The 17,414-nt window shown below is 42.4% G+C and overlaps 1 protein-coding gene across 1 annotated transcript in view; it reads left to right on the top strand.

The window, feature by feature from the left end:
• The window catches only part of LOC146808751 (cell adhesion molecule CEACAM5-like), a 460,313-nt gene that overhangs the window by 382,331 nt on the left and 60,568 nt on the right, over positions 1-17,414 (top strand). Inside the window, exon 15 of the mRNA XM_085614788.1 lies at positions 1,713-1,749. Within this exon, the coding sequence (XP_085470914.1) occupies positions 1,713-1,749 (37 nt within the window). The remainder of the gene's footprint in view (positions 1-1,712; positions 1,750-17,414) is intronic.

Here is a 17,414-nt window from a genome sequence, read left to right as displayed (position 1 = left end):
TGAGAAAAGTCAACATTTGAAGCCCTTGCCAGACTCTGTCACAAGGGACTCCACTGACTGCGGAAATACCCAGCATGCTTTGCAATGCTGTACAATCAATCAGGGGTTTGCATAGCGCGGCTATTCACCCTTGAGAGTCTCAAGGCACAGGGAGGGAGACTGCTGATCCTTCTGGGCGCAGGGATTCAGTTGAAGAGCCAGGTCTTGAGATCCTTCCTGAACACACAGTCTCATCAGCGACCCTCTGCCCATGAAGCCACTAGAGTCCCTCCATGGTCTGAGTTCATCATCCCACCTGTTCCCCAATAGGAAACCACTTACAGAGTTGCTGGATTCTTAAACGTGTGTGCCGTGATGTGTACACTTGTCCCAGATTTACAGTATTGTAATGTTATCCCACTGCTCAAGTGTGGATGGACCACTTTACATCATGTGTGCACATACATGTATGGAAAACCGGTACAATTATCACCATTACTGGTACATATTTCACCCTCGCTGTCAAACCGCGGAACGGCCTTCCCCTCCCCCTTTGGATAGCACCCTCTCTGGCATGATTCAGAAACAGACTCAAGACCTGGCTCTTTGACTAGAACCAGCAACATAGCGAGAGGATACCCTCACGGGTGAATAGCAGCGCTGTACAAATACAGATCGATTGATTTATTGACCACAAGGTATTCCCGATTGATGAGCTGAAACCCTGACTCTGGGGCTAATCCTGCACGTATGCAGTGAGGTAGCATTGTTACCCAGTGAAGGCACAGCTCCTGGGGTCCCACAGCTCTCCGCAAGCAGCTGAATCACGCCTGAAGTGGGGTTAACTTATTACAGTTCTGTTTTAAATGAATGTAACAAACCTTTTCTTTCTGTTTGATTCGCCCTTTCCTCATATAAATTGTCTCTTTTCAATGATTTCTGATGGGAACTCAGCCCTAATGTCCAGTGTGTTGTTTCAGGCCCCTCACTGGCGCCAAAACATTCTCTTTGGCAGTATATCTGAGGCTGCCGTGGCCCACGCAGGGGGACCCCATAGGAGGGCCGCCACCTTATTGCCACATGAGGGCACAAACCCGACAGGGCTAGTGTTTGGACCCCCGGGGGTCCAGCGCTACTGCGTAATTTCCGGCGTGCCAGTGGGCGGGGGAGGGGAGGGTGCAGGTATATCTACCTCACCCACCCTGCAGGCGATCCTTTTCGCGCCGAGGCGTCATGTCAGAATACCAGGGCAAAAAATATTGCCCACCAAGAATATCCCGATAAGTGTAGATTTACTATTGTTAACTGCCCATCTGCTCATCTTCACAACATAGTGGTAGTTGCTCCTCTGGGCCCGGTCCTTTCACTGCTGCCGCCCTCTTCAGGTGCAGTAGGCCTCCAGCATTGACATGGCGGACCCAGACAGGAAGTTGTGGCTTCTGCTGCCCACACTGTGACAGCAGAGAGAGGGGGCAGGTCTGTTAGCTGACACATGAGCAGGAAGGAGGCGGTGGCTGCTCGTTTCAGAGATGATGTTATGTTACTACAACACGTCATCTATAAGTCAGACCAAAGGAGTTCAGGGTGTTGAGCAAGAGCTACTGCGTGACGTTGGGCTCGTTGGATTGGACACCCTGCAATGTTATGTCGTGATATACTATGTACATATTTTTTGGCTACTGCTTGAATCTCTGTGCATTGGACCAGGATTAACTCCCTTGTCTCTTCCCTAGGCCTCCAGCTCCAGGGGACACTACAGATGCAGCAACAGTAAGTAGAAGCGCGGACCCGGGAGGGGACACCGCACCTAGTGGACCACGGCCCTGCAGGGAACCTTAGAGGACCCAGCACTACTGAGGGGGGACAGTTTGTGTGATGGGCCCTGCAGAGAACCTAGAGCGCCCAGCATTACTGATGAGGGTCAGTGTGAGTGAGGGGCCCTGCAGGGAACCTTGGAGGTCCCAGCACTACTGAGGGGCGACAGTGTGTGTGTGAGGGACCCTGCAGGGAACCTTAGAGGACCCAGCACTACTGAGGGGCGACAGTGTGTGTGTGAGGGACCCTGCAGGGAACCTTAGAGGACCCAGCACTACTGAGGAGGGACAGTGTGTGTGAGTGGCCCTGCAGAGAACCTTAGAGCCCCCAGCACAACTGAGGAGGCACAGTGTGTGTGAGGGGCCCTGCAGGGAATCTTAGAGGACCCAGCACCACTGAGGAGGGACAGTGTGTGTGAGGGGCCCTGCAGGGAACCTTAGAGGGTCCAGCAATACTGAGGAGAGACAGTGTGTGTGAGGGGCCCTGCAGAGAACCTTAGAGGACCCAGCAATACTGAGGAGGACAGTGTGTGTGTGAGGGGCCCTGCAGTGAACCTTAGAGGTCCCAGCACAACTGAGGAGGGACAGTGTGTGTGTGAGGGGCCCTTCAGGGAACCTTAGAGGCCCCAGAATTACTGAGGAGGGACAGTGTGTGTGAGGGGCCCTGCAGAGAACGTTAGAGGCCCCAGCATTACTGAGGGGGGACAGTGTGTGGGAGGGACCCTGCAGAGAACCTTAGAGGACCCAGCACTGCTGAGGAGGGAAAGTGTGTGTGATGGGCCCTGCAGAGAACCTGTTGAGGCCCCAGCACTACTAGGAGGGACAGTGTGTGTGATGGGCCCTGCAGGGAACCTTAGAGGACCCAGCACTACTGAGGAGGGGCTGTGTGTGTGATGGGCCCTGCAGAGAACCTTAGAGGACCCAGCACTACTGAGAGGGGACAGTGTGTGTAAGGGGCCATGCCGGGAACCTTAGAGGCGCCAGCAGTACTGAGGGGGGACAGTGTGTGTGATGGGCCCTGCAGAGAACCTAGAGGGCCCAGCACTACTGAGGAGGGACAGTGTGAGTGAGGGTCCCTGCAGAGAACCTTAGAGGACCCAGCACTACTGAGGGGGGATGTGAGAAGTTGGCCTGGTATATGCTGTCCACTACTTATAGTGGGCACCCTGTACCAGTCCAAACAACCCCTTATTGGTTATAGGTTAAAGACAACCTTTATTGAAAGCTATCCTAGTGGTAGCTATGGAGAGCAACCTTCATGCTAATTCTTGAAGGAATGTAAAGCAGCTTGTTTTACCAGTCTATGATCTCTTGAGTGGCTAAATGAAAGATAACCACACCAGGTATATATATAAAATATATGTATTTATTTCTAAACACACACTCCTAGACTCTTTATGAGACTAGAGGTCAAAACCCATTAGTTACACTTCAAATATGACAGTAATAAGCACAAATACACGTCAGGCCCTAGGGGCGAGCCAAACCATATGCTAAAATAGTGGTATAAGAACCACAACTTAACTAGACACAAGGCCTAGAGCCTGTAGAATCACTGGGACCCCAAGGAACCACCCAAGGTTGTGACACAGGGGATCCACAGGGATCGTGTGCAGTGTGAGAACACAGCCGTGAGCTCCCGTTAGCTTCTATGGGGAAAGTAGCGATTAGATTTTTAAAGATTAGGGACATTTAGAATTGAGTCAGGACCAAACCCTTTGGGATTTAGGAAGTTTTAGGGTCAACACCCACGGGAGCACCGCAGTACTCGTGTTACCTTGATGCAGCGTGGAATCCAAAAAACCCTCCCTTCGTCACAGACCAAATATCTCACTAACACATTCAATCCATACATTCAATGGTGGGGCCCATAACACCAACTTTCAAACATCATTGATCTGTTTTTTTCTTCTGAGAGATGATTTTTCCAAACGCTGACATGAAAGGAATACCTTATGGCCTAAAGAATAGTAAATTCACATAACTATGCATAAAATATACATAATCCAACACATCCTATACCTACCTTTCTATATATCCCTTCCACATGATTCGATGGATCTAATTTAATTGAATGGTAAGATGAATCCAAAAACCTTCTAATTCACTTTTCGGTTTCAAACATTCTCTAGGAATAAACAGTCCAACTCATTTGTCAATAATCAATAACAAGCTTTATCTCAATTAATGCAAATTAAAATGAACTGTTATTTAACTGCAGATCACCATATTTACCTATTCTGGCTAATTGTCGTCCTCTAAGTCAATCAGGTCATCCTGCAGCACGCTACCGTCCCATAGACTGGGTTGAGACCATAAGCGCGTACCCGTCAATCTATGCCCATTAAATTGAAGATTTCAGTTCATCAGGAAATTGGGCAGCAATTCAGTCCGTCAAAGATTCAGGGAAACAGCTGTCCTGCAGCGTCACCGTATTCTCCGTCAGCATAACGTCAGGAAACGAAAAGAGCGCGAACGACTACCACTCACTATTCTACGGGATTTTTATAGGAAAATCATCGCATAATTGTAACAAATATCAATTTTAGAATGTCCTTATTGGTGGATTTGGAGTCGGTCGGTGAAGTTCTCACATAGTTCATTAGGTTAGATCATCGCACTTGCTGGTTCCGTTTTTTTAAGAAAGTCTTTTGTCTGCAGGGTTGGCATTTTTCCCAGTGCGTCCTTGGTGGGTACAGCTTGCCTGGGGTCAGGACGAGGCCACTGTTGCTCAATGTTAGCGCAGGCGCACTTCACCCAGAACCTCGTGGAGTGTCGTCAATCGCGTCAAGTCAAAAGGGCAGCCCTCTTTATGTAGGCCCGAATGGTCAACTTAAATAAAACAAACACAAAACGTAATTAAAACATGGAAATGACTAATAAAATGTTAAACCCTCACTAATTCCCCTATGTGTATGTAATTATCTAGCATGATAGCAACATTCAAAGCGTTTATACTCACCATTTGATGCAACTTACAATTACATCACAAAATTAGTATGCGTACATATTTTAGTTTACAAATTAATTTGGCCATGCAAATGCAAATCCCACGTGTAATTCATACATTAATAGGATTGTTTAGTATTTCACTTCAAACACTTAATACGGTTATAATTAATTGATTATTCTAATTAGTATGGTCATGCAAATTGGGGGGTATACAACATTTTGCATTACCCGCTCCAGCAATCCCCCCTTTGGTGATTTTATCACCACACCATCAAAATGTTGTATTTTTTTTTCTTTCTTTACGGAAATCTTGAAATGATTTCTTGCTCTTATTCATAATTCAGTCTCCCCTATTCCTTCTCTCTTTGCTGATTCGTATATGCTTTCTTTAAACTTTTCTAATTCTAATTCATTCAATTCCCTTTCTTGTTTCTTGTCTTTTCTCCTTAGATTTTCTCTTTTTAATCTTTTCTGATTTTTATTATTTTTACAACAAATACAACCAAATCTTATCACTAAAATTATGGAGATTACACATGCCAATGGAAATAATATTTTACCTATAAATGTACTACCTAATTTTACTGAAAAATGTTAATAGCTGATATCTTCTTTCCGATCCTTTCCCAAACACCTTTAACCTCCAGTGGTGCAATTTCGTCATGCAATTCTGTAATATTGTTTATATAGATTTTAAGATCTCTACTTTCATCAGGAATGTAAGTACAACAATGTTGAACTTTCAGCATTCCACAGACTCCACCCTCTTTTGGCAATAATATATCAAGGGCAAGTCGATTCTGCATTACCATAGCACGCATGGCAACCATTTCAGTGTTTACTAATAAGAATCCACCAGCGGTGCTTGTTGACAAGCGATCCACTACGGTTGATAATTTTCTGATTTTGTTTGCATTCAGAGATATTCCCACTGCTGGTATCAATGCTCCAAAAATGTCACCCACAATTTCTGTCCAAGATTCTCTCTTGCTACGTACTAAATAATTACCTAAACTATGTACACCATCTTCTCCTCTATCCATATGAAAGATCTTCGTAAAAACCAGGCCTACGTAACATGTGCCATACCAATGGTCTGGCAAACGATAATATGCCCTGTTCCCATAGATAAAATATAATCCAGGGAAAACTGGATCTCTTCCACCTTTAAATCCCCATCCACCCATGATTCGGTATGTATCATGGCACTCACTGTTACCTAAAAAGTAATTATCATATACAGTTTGATTCCTCCTAATACACAATTTCCCTTTCTGAGGCCAATCTAAAGCCATAGTTGGACTAGCTTCACCCTTTAAATGTTTTTCCATTTCTACATCCCAGACTGTCTTCTCCACTTTCCCTTCAGATGCCTTTCTTTGCATCTTCAGTCTCCTTTCTTCAACCATGTCTAAGAATGTCTTTTCCTCTTTCTTTAAACTGCAAGTCAAATTGTTTTTAAATATATATTCTAATGTTAGTTCTTTAGCTTCTAAGAAAAATTCACCTCATACCTTAGCAGGTTTTACCTTGTTTAGTTTATTAATTGCAGGTACTTGTGCAAAAATGTTATCCACATCTGAAAAATAGTATTCTAATTTTCCCGTTTGATAAAATAAACTAGCTATTACACTTCATGTTATTCCATATGTTACTGGAAGGTGATGATAAGTCACTCCTTCTGAAACAGAGGCAGGTAACTGCATACAGACGTAGCAGTCCCTTACATCCATTGTTTTTACATATTCATACAATAATTTTTAAAACACATTGTTAGAAAAATCTGTTATAGACCTATCTTTATGTAAATAGTTTTTATCTACTTCAGTCGGTTTTACCCTTTGAATCTTCTCTATATTAGTTTTGTTCTCACTATGTCCTTCTAATGTATCTATAGCAACTTTGAAAGAGACCAAAAGAACAAGTATGCTCCACAGAAGCATTAGTAATCCTGTACAGCAGCAACACATTTTACACCATATCCTCATACAAGTACATCTACCTTTGCTACTATCTATGTTTGCCATCTTTGCTAAAATGGACCGTGTCTTTTGACTTAGCCTCTTCTACTTCACAACTAGTTTTCTAACCCAAGGCTCTAACCACCTACTTGGTTCTACCAGTTTTTATCTTTTTGTCTTATTTTATTGTTTCTTCATCAGCAGCTCTCTTGATCTATTCAGTTTGGCATTTCATCATCTTTTGCTGTCTTTTCGTGATCCAGATACAGAATTTCCTGAACCTCCGTTACTTCTTCCCCAATTTCAGACAAGAGAACTCTCAGGATTTCTGATTCTTCCTCTTCTTCGACCACTTTCAGTACAGTCTCCTCTGGATTTCCTTGAATATCTGCCTCTTCTCCTCCTTCAGGCAGAGCCACGTACGTCCATTCCGGTGACTTATACTTCTGGTTAGGTTTCCTTACTCTTTTGCTTTCTTTATTCGCAATTGTTCCTTCTTCTTTTGATTTTTCTTGACTCGTCACTTTGTTCACCTGTTCAGCCCTTGGTGAATTTACTCGTGTCAGTCGATATCTCAATTTCTTTATTTTATTCGGCCAAACATTGTCTTTTGCAGCTCTTTTTAACTTGCTTCCTTTGTCATTCTTTTCAGTCCTCCAAGTTCTCTTCCTTAGAACACGACCTTCAGGTATTTCATCTTCACTTTCTTCAGACTCTGTCTCAACTTGCTTTTTACTTTCAACAATTTCCTTTTCCAGCACTTGTTTTGTTTTCCCTACTTCTGTCCCTCCTCGAATCTCCGACACGCAATCTTCCTGCTGACTACTTATCCCTTCACCTAACTGGATGTTGCAGTTCTCTACGCCTCCTCGGGGGTCTTCCACAGTAATCTGTCCCTCTCTCTCTGTACCTGTTCCTTGTTCACCTAAATTGGTTATTTCAGGTGGAATTTCTCTCAATCTTTCATCTGGCACTATCTTTTCACTGATTTCTTTTATCGTCTCTTCACTGTCCTTTTCTCTGTTCTTTCCTTGTTCTTTCCTGGAACATTGCGTTCCTTGTTTGTTTTCAGAATCTGAACTGGTATCAGAAATCTGCAATCTTCTTCTCAGTGAGCTACTTCTGGGGACTAATGTTAGACTTTGTTCTGTTTACCCCCTTTCAGAGTTTTCTCTTGTTTTTGACTCTCCGTCATCTGACTCAATACTGGATTCTGATGCATCAAAATATTCTTTTTCTGTGCTGTCTACTGGATTTGGAATTCTCAATGTATGACTTGCATGAATCCAGTTTTTCAGTCCAGCACACTTTACAGCTCTTGTCATGGTCAGAATGACTTGTCTTGGTTTTCCCCACCTTGAAACCAAACAGTTTCTTCGTCTGTGGACCTTTATCCTTACCCAGTCCCCTGGGCTCAGATCATGGGCTGGCTTCTTTTCAAGGGTGGTGGCATCCGCGCCAACCTGATGAAACACAGAATGAACTGCGTCAGCCAGGCTTTTACAGTACTCAAACACCATGTCATCAGTTATAGTCATCAACTGGTTGACTGGTATAAACACGTGCCGCATAGCGCGTCCCATGATGATTTCATGGGGGCTTAACCCTGTAGTTCTGTCTGGAATTGATCTAATAGTCATGAGTACCAGAGGCAAGACATCAGGCCATTTCATACCTGTGGCTAAACACATTTTCCCTATCCTATTTTTGATAGTACCATTCATCTGTTCCACCACACCAGAAGCCTCTGGACGATAGGCACAATGTAGTTTCTGTTGTACATTCAATGCTTCACAAATCAATTTTATGATCTCATTATGAAAATGTCCTCCTCGGTCTGATTCAATTGTCACTGGGAACCCAAATCTAGGAATAAATTCTCTCAAAAGTAGCTTTGCCACTGTCATTCCATCATTTCTTCTTGTTGGAAATGCTTCCACCCACCGGGAGAATAGGCAGACCATAACCAGAACATACCTCAATCTGTTACATGGAGGCATCTCAATGAAATCCACTTGCATTCTGGTAAAAGGCCCTCCTTCTCGGCCTATTGTCTCTAGACTCACTACTGTCTTTCTCCCAGGATTGTATTGCTGACATATTAGGCATCTTTGACACAAACTTTCTGCTACAAGTCTGAACTTTGCATTGTACCAGGTCTGTTTAAATGACCGGATCATAGCGTCTCTCCCTATGTGTCCCTGACCATGATACATCCGTGCCATGGTAGACATCATGCTATCAGGCATAACTGGTCTTCCATCTCGATAAACCCACACATGATCTTTCTCTCTTGGTGCACATCCTGCTTTTATCCATCCACTGTTTCATTTCCTCATCTCCTGCCTCTTCCTGCAATTGTCTTACTTCTTCCCATTTTCCCACAATGTTAGTAAACATCAAGGAGCAAGAACTCATTTCCATCTCCTTAGCCCGATTAATAGAATTCTGATTGCGTGCACAATATTGTGCCATGTCATTAGCATACCTGTTTCCTGTGGTGATATAATCACCACCGTGACTATGAGCAGCACATTTCACAACAGCCAATTGTCTAGGCATCTGTATCGCCTCAATCAACTTTCCAACCACTTCAGCATTCTTAATGGGAGTTCCACTTGAGGTTAGGAAACCTCTCTGCAGCCATAGGTGGCCAAAGTCATGGACAACTCCAAAGCCATACTGGCTGTCAGTTATCACAGTCACTCTCACACTTTTCCCAATCTTACATGCTCTAGTTAGGGCCCCTAGTTCTGCTACTTGGGCTGATTTTACTCCTTTCAGATAGGATGCTTCCAGTACTGCTGTGACTCTGCATACTGCATATGCTGCACTTAACACTCCATCATCCGTTCTCAAACAAGACCCATCAACAAACATCACGAAATCACTTTCCGGTAAAGGTACATCTTTTATATCTGGTCGTGGTTTTGTGCAAAAATCAAGTACATCCAAACAATCGTGATCTACTTCATCTCTGACTTCCACATTCTCAGCATCAGGCAACAACGTTGCAGGATTCACATTTAAACATCTCACAAGACTCACATTGGTTGCACCTAATATGACCTTTTCATACTTAGTCAGCCGACTAAGTGTCATATACTGAGTACAACTCCTTGTTAAAAGGATCGCCACATCATGAGGTACAAACACTTTCACTGGATATCCCATCACAATTCCTTCACTCTGCTCCAAACTTCGACATGTAGCAGCTACTGCTTTCAAACACCCAGGTAGAGCCACAGCAAGCATCGATGAAAAATATGCAATTGGTCTCCTCAGTTTTCCATGCTTCTGTATCAACACAGAAAAAGTGCACATCCATTCCTCTCACTACAATACAATTCAAACTATTTCTCATAATCAGGCATGCCTAATGCAGGTGCTTCACACAACCCATCTCTCAATCGTTTAAATGCTGCCAATTTTTCCTTGTTCAAATCAATGGGATCTTTCACATCACTTCTCGTCAGTCGTACCAAAGGTTTTGCAATTAAAGAAAAATTACTAATCCACTGACGACAATATCCAACCATTCCCAGAAACATTCTCACCTCTCTTTGGGTCATGGGTGCTCTCATTCGTTTTATAATCCTGATTCTGTCTATCGTTATTTTTCTCAGTCCTTTCTCAATGTTATGTCCTAGGTACTGTACTTCCTTCTTACAAAACTGCAATTTGGATTGTGACACCTTTAGTCCTCCATCTGCCAAATGATTCAGCATTGCTATAGTGTCTATTTCACACGCTTCACGTGTTTTCGATGCCACAAGGAGATCGTCGATGTATTGAACCAACACCGAATTTTCAGGCATTTCTAGAATTTCCAAAGACCTTTTCAATAACTGATTAAATATCGAAGGGCTTTCTGTATACCCCTGTGGGATTCGGCACCAGGCCAAAATACTTTTGCCGAAACGAAATGCAAAAATTTGATGACTGTCATGGTGTAATGGGATGGAAAAGAAAGCATGGCACAAATCAATCACTGTGTACCATTCTGCATCATGAGGAATCTGATATAAAATCACTGATGGATTTGGTACAATGGGACAACATGACACAACAATTTTATTTATTTTTCTCAGATCTTGTACTATTCTAAATTTCCCATTAGGCTTTTTCAGTCCCATTATTGGTGAATTACATGGACTACTCATTATTTCTCTCAAAATTCCTTGTCTGATCATTTTCTCTATTACTGGGCTTACTCCTTCAATTATTTCAGGTGTCAATTTATATTGAGGGACATTTGGATAGCTTACTCCTTCTTTTACTGTTATTTTTACTGGATCTACATTCCTCATTAGTCCTACGTCTTCTCCGGTGAAATCCCAAACTTCTGCTTTTACAGACTGTTTCAATTCTTTAGGCAATTCATCAGGCTTGAATACAGCATAGGTTTCAACGACCTCATTTTCTCTGTTAGCTATTGTCATGTTATACAGTACATCATCATCTGGTGTTTCAAATGCTATCCCATCCGGGGTACAAAATATCGTACAGTTCATTTTGCACAATAAATCCCTACCTAATAAATTCACAGGACTGGTATCGCACACGACAAAGCGGTGCATTTCCGAAAAATTCCCTATGCTAACTTTCACTGGTTCTGTAAGGTAAGTTTTAATCTGTCTGTTGGATACATCAACTACTTGGATCGTTTCATCCGAGAGAGGAAGATTCTTAACATCAGCTGATCTAACAGTTGATCGAGTAGCACCAGTATCCACTAGGAAAGTAATATTTTCATCATTAACCTTCCCATCTACAAATGGGTCTGTCTGGTCTACTTCTATAGTTGCACCAAGTACGCACTCTTCTTCCTCCCTTTGGCACCGTCAATAATTTTCTTCTGAATCACTCTCATCGCGTTGTAGCCAATACTGCGAGACAGCGCTAGCGCGTGGCAGCTTATTTACCTGTTCTTCATCGTAGAATCCCGTTTCACTACTATACTTCTGAGAGTTTCTGCTCTGTGGAAAAGGCGGTTTTGGCACCTGATTCTGTGGTGTAACAACCTGCTGCTGTCGCTGCGGTTGACCACTCACCTCATTCTGCACCTGTGGATTCAATGATGGATTTCCATTGTTAGTACTTGGGGGAAATTTACACTCGGATTTTCAACGCCCTATTCTACCGCAATTATGGCATGGGAACTTCTTCTTAGCTTCTTCTATATTTCCCTTTCCCTTCCCAGGGCCAAATGTTTGTCTTGTTCCTGTATTATTTGCTTGTTCTGCTAATTGAGCTTCCTGCCTTTCTGCTACCTTTACCTGTACCCACATAGCCTTTTCTTTCAATTTTCTTTGCTTGGCCTCAATCTCATCACTAAAGTACTTAGCATGTCTTAGTACTTCATCTATTTTATTATTTTGCCAATCTACAGTATGTTGTTTTATCATTTCACTAATTTCTGGACGTAGATCATATACAAATCTGTATACAAAATGATTCAAATCCTTTTCACTCAGATTATCATCTCCACTAAACTGTTTAAAAGCTAGTATTAGCCTTTCGTAATATGCATGCACTGACTCTTTACTTTCTTAATGTGTTCGGTGAATCTTTACCCAATCTGTCTCTTTAGGAGGTACCTTGTTTTTCAGAAATGCAATAATCTGTTCATATTTCTTCATTACCTCGGAGTCTGGAGCCCCTATTTTGGATCCCTAGGATATTCCTGAGTTGGCCAATTTATCATCAGCTTGCACTCTGTCCACAAATCTGCTGGTACTATTATGTCAAATAGACTATTCAGATCAATCCATAATACTTTAGACAATTTTACAAATCTATCCACCTGCCTGTACCACTCGACAGGTATTTCACGCAGTCGAAGGAAATGATTTGTAAAGGACAAAATGTCCTGTCTCGTCCATGGGACGTGTACGTATCCTCCTCCTGGAATTTCTCTTATAGGGCATTCTGTTACTACCTTTTCCTTTTCTCTTACAGGAAATGCTGCAAATGTTTTATCTGAGGCATCATCTTGTTTCCTATACCACCTGCTTCTCCATTTTTCCACCTCTCCCCATTTTCGCAACAATACAATTATTTCCTTAATCTGACTTATCCGTCCTGTGGTATTCAAATTTTCAATATCTTTTTCAGTGAAATCAATTCGATATGGTTTTTGCAAAGCCTTTACCTTTTCAATGTCTATTCCCATTTCATTTGCTACTTCTTCTAGTCGCTTATGGAGATTTTTTGCTCTCCATGTCACACTTTTGCACAAGAATAGTAATTCCTCATCTTGGTAAATGTTTAATTTTTCTGTGGGGATAGTACCTACCTATTAACTCTTCTAATACCATTCGTAATTTGGCCACATCTATTGATTGGGATTCTTTATCTTTTCTCTGCAACCTTCTTAACCACTCACTTAATTCTTCTGTAGATGGTCCTACTGGGTTTTCTATACTACTTTGCTCTGAATTATTTTGTGTTCCAAATATTGGCTCCACTGTCGTTACACTTTTCTCAGTAAAATTCTGGCTTATAAACGGATTGCTTGACACATTTGGTTCAATCATACTTATTGTCTGTCTCCATGGATTTTCATTTTGGCTCGGCTTTGGCTGTTCAACCTGTTTATGGCTTTTGTAAGGAACTGTTAAACAATGTTCGCTATCCTTTTGTTTATCAAAAATAGGCATTACTGGACCTATCGTCACTGGAACTGTTACAGCCTCCAAATTTTTTGTTAGTTCTCTTATTTTCTCTGTTAATTCTAAGGTTGTTTTTGCTAACTCCGCTGAATTTTCACCATTTATTCTATTCTCCGATTTCTTTTCTACTTCTTTAATGCAGTTACTCTTCTCTAAATCTGGCGACATTGACTCTGTCTTAATAATTTGTAATGTTTCTTTCATTGGGGCACTTGGTGTTAATATTTCTGGTTCTGTTCGATACGGTGGTGGATTTTTATAAAACATGTCATCAAGAACATCATCCTCTGATTCATTCACTCCATACCCTCTCAATTCTACATTAGGTCTTTTCTCTGTACACTTTTGTCCTCCATTATCCTCTGCAGTTCTTACAGGAAACAATCCTTCAGTCATACTCGCATTCCGCCACCTCCTCATCCGTTCATCATGACTTTCATGTCCGTACTGTCTACCAAACATGTACCTATACCTTCCGCCACTCCTCTGTCTCTCTCGATCATGCATCTCATCTTCCCATTCTGTCAATGCTTCAAATTGAGTAGGTCTAGGTCTTGGTTCTAAATTCATCATTTTCTCACTTAAATTTCTCAGAACTGCCAAATTAAATGAACCATGTTCTGGAAAAGCCAAAACTCCATCATCTCTAGTGTACCTAACCCAGTTGTCTAACCAAATACAAGTATGATATCCATATTTCGCAACCATAAAGGATGCAGGGGTTTTCGGTGGAGGAAGTAACTGTCCTTCCCTAGTCACAATTGGTTTGTCCTTTTTAAACCATTACTTGATTCTCCCAAACCAATACTTTTTCTCCTTTTCCGGTGGATCGCAATACATTTTCCTGCCTTCCGTGTATCGCTAGTCTCTCCTTTCAACTGTACTGTTATTTTGTCCAATCGTAGCGCGACTCACACTAACGCACCAATCTGGAGCGTCTACGTCACCTTGCAATTCTCCAATCCCAGAGCGACTCACACTAACGCACCAATCGGGAGCGTCTACGTCTCCAGCTGACTGGCCAATCCCAGCGCGGTCTTTCTGACGTCAACAGCCGCTGCTCCTGCTCCTACTGACCCCTCCTTTACAAAATGTTCTCGGTAAGCTTCCAAACTTTCAAATTTTACAAATCTGTTAGTAACTACATAGATGCGCCACCATTGTCCGCTTTGCTAACCAAGGAATAGTAAAAAGACCTTTTTCACCAGAATTCCGTCTTTCCCGAGAGCAGCGCTTACCTCTGCCCTACTACGGAATCATTACTTCCGTTGATAAAGTAGCACATCCCTCTACTTCACCCTTCTAGCAAGCATTAACTAACCGCTTCTCTAGAATTAAGACACCTAGTTGGAGACCCAATGCTTCTGAGAAATAAAACCAGAGTTTCGCAATTAGCCTGAATGCCTTTTCATTCACACACTTTCACACAGAAAATATAGTTCATTCACCCAAAACTCTGTCTTTCCCAAGAACAGTCTGTCCTACTACAGAATTATGACACTCGTTAACAAAGTAGCACTTCCCTCTACTCTGTCCTCCTAGCAAGCTCAGAGAACACCTGCTACCTTTTCAGTGATAAGCGTTATCAGAGTACCTTCTGGCCTCCTGGTACTTAAGACCAAAATTTCACAGGTAACCTTCGCTATCATACACACTTCTCTCATACAGAAAATATCTCTAATGGCAACACACGACAATGTTACCGAGTCGAACCCAGACAATGCGTCGTGCAACTCCAATCATTACACGTTTCCCCTGTATACCTACAGGGCAACAACAATTCCGTCTTTCCCGAGAGCAGCGGTTACCTCTGCTCTATTACGGAACTGTTGCAAACTTCCGACTTCCTACATCCCAGAAGCCGTGCAAACAACATAGAACTCGACGCGACTCAACATAGAGTGTTAATACATAAACCAATATCAATCAAATAACCAATAGTCAATAAGCAATGTACAAGCAATAATCACCAAACCAAACAATAAAAACCATCATACTGCTACCAGAAAAACTGTTGCAGCGTGGAATCCAAAAAACCCTCCCTTTGTCACAGACCAAATATCTCACTAACACATTCAATCCATACATTCAATGGTGGGGCCCATAACACCAACTTTTATACATCATTGATCTGTTTTTTTCTTCCGAGAGATGATTGTCCCAAACGCTGACATGAAAGGAATACCTTATGGCCTAAAGAATAGTAAATTTACATAACTATGCATAAAATATACATAAGCCAACACATCCTATACCTACCTTTCTATATATCCCTTCCACATGATTCGATGGATCTAATTTAATTGAATGGTAAGATGAATCCTCAAACCTTCTAATTCACTTTTCGGTTTCAAACATTCTCTAGGAATAAACAGTCCAACTCATTTGTCAATAATAAATAACAAGCTTTATCTCAATTAATGCAAATTAAAATGAACTGTTATTTAACTGCAGATCACCATATTTACCTATTCTGGCTAATTGTCGTCCTCTAAGTCAATCAGGTCATCCTGCAGCACGCTACCGTCCCATAGACTGGGTTGAGACCATAAGCGCGTACCCGTCAATCTATGCCCATTAAATTGAAGATTTCAGTTCATCAGGAAATTGGGCAGCAATTCAGTCCGTCAAAGATTCAGGGAAACAGCTGTGCTGCAGCGTCACCGTATTCTCCGTCAGCATAACGTCAGGAAATGAAAAGAGCGCGAATGACTACCACTCACTATTCTACGGGATTTTTATAGGAAAATCATCGCATAATTGTAACAAATATCAATTTTAGACTGTCCTTATTGGTGGATTTGGGGTCGGTCGGTGAAGTTCTCACATAGTTCATTAGGTTAGATCATCACACTTGCTGGTTCCGTTTTTTTAAGAAAGTCTTTTGTCTGCAGGGTTGGCATTTTTCCCAGTGCGTCCTTGGTGGGTACAGCTTGCCTGGGGTCAGGACGAGGCCACTGTTGCTCAATGTTAGCGCAGGCGCACTTCACCCAGAACCTCGTGGAGTGTCGTCAATCGCGTCAAGTCAAAAGGGCAGCCATCTTTATGTAGGCCCGAATGGTCAACTTAAATAAAACAAACACAAAACGTAATTAAAACATGGAAAAGACTAATAAAATGTTAAACCCTCACTAATTCCCCTATGTGTAAGTAATTATCTAGCATGATAGCAACATTCAAAGCGTTTATACTCACCATTTGATGCAACTTACAATTACGTCACAAAAGCAACATATAACATACAATATTCTAATTTTCTAGTATTAGTATGCGTATATATTTTAGTTTACGAATCAATTTGGCCATGCAAATGCAAATCCCAAGTGTAATTCATACATTAATAGGATTGTTTAGTATTTCACTTCAAACACTTAATACGGTTATAATGAATTGATTATTCTAATTAGTATGGTCATGCAAATTGGGAGGGGGGGGGGTTTACAAAATTTTGCATTACCCACTCCAGCAACCTGACCCAGGGAAGCCGGGTGCATAGGTGTCAAATGGTGTCGGGTCGCGTCGTCAATTTCAATGTGAGCTGGCGAAGAATTGCTGCTGCCGGGAAGATGCGAAGTGTCCGAAGAGATCCAAGCCTGGATCAAAGATGAGAAGAACCTGAAAGCAGAGGGGACAGAGTCTGGGTCACTAGCCAGTGACCAGGAAGGCGATAGGCAGATGCCCACCGATGACGGGTGATTTCAAGTGAAGAAGGTGAAGCTTGACTCTTCAGCCACGAGGACCAGGAGGCGTCGAGGACAACCAGGAGCTGGATTCGAGCTGTCCCACAAAAGATGTCGAGTGCTGCAGTGTCGGTGCCTGGATTGGACACAACAAGCCTTGGAAACAGCAACCCACGCAGAAAGGAGAAAGATGCTTTGGTGCAGACCAGTAAGGTCTGTGGGACTCACCACTTGGTAGGGAGTCGGGGCACATCTGGAGCAACCAGGCAAGCCCAAGGAAATGCAAAGTTACCCCCACAGGGACCCACCAGTCGACGGACCAGGGATCGCGAAGGGACCTCAAGATGAAACACA

The sequence above is a fragment of the Triturus cristatus genome, chromosome 7 (genome assembly GCF_964204655.1).
Source record: "Triturus cristatus chromosome 7, aTriCri1.1, whole genome shotgun sequence".
NCBI lineage: Eukaryota > Metazoa > Chordata > Amphibia > Caudata > Salamandridae > Triturus > Triturus cristatus.
This window is presented reverse-complemented; position numbering and strand designations above follow the sequence as displayed.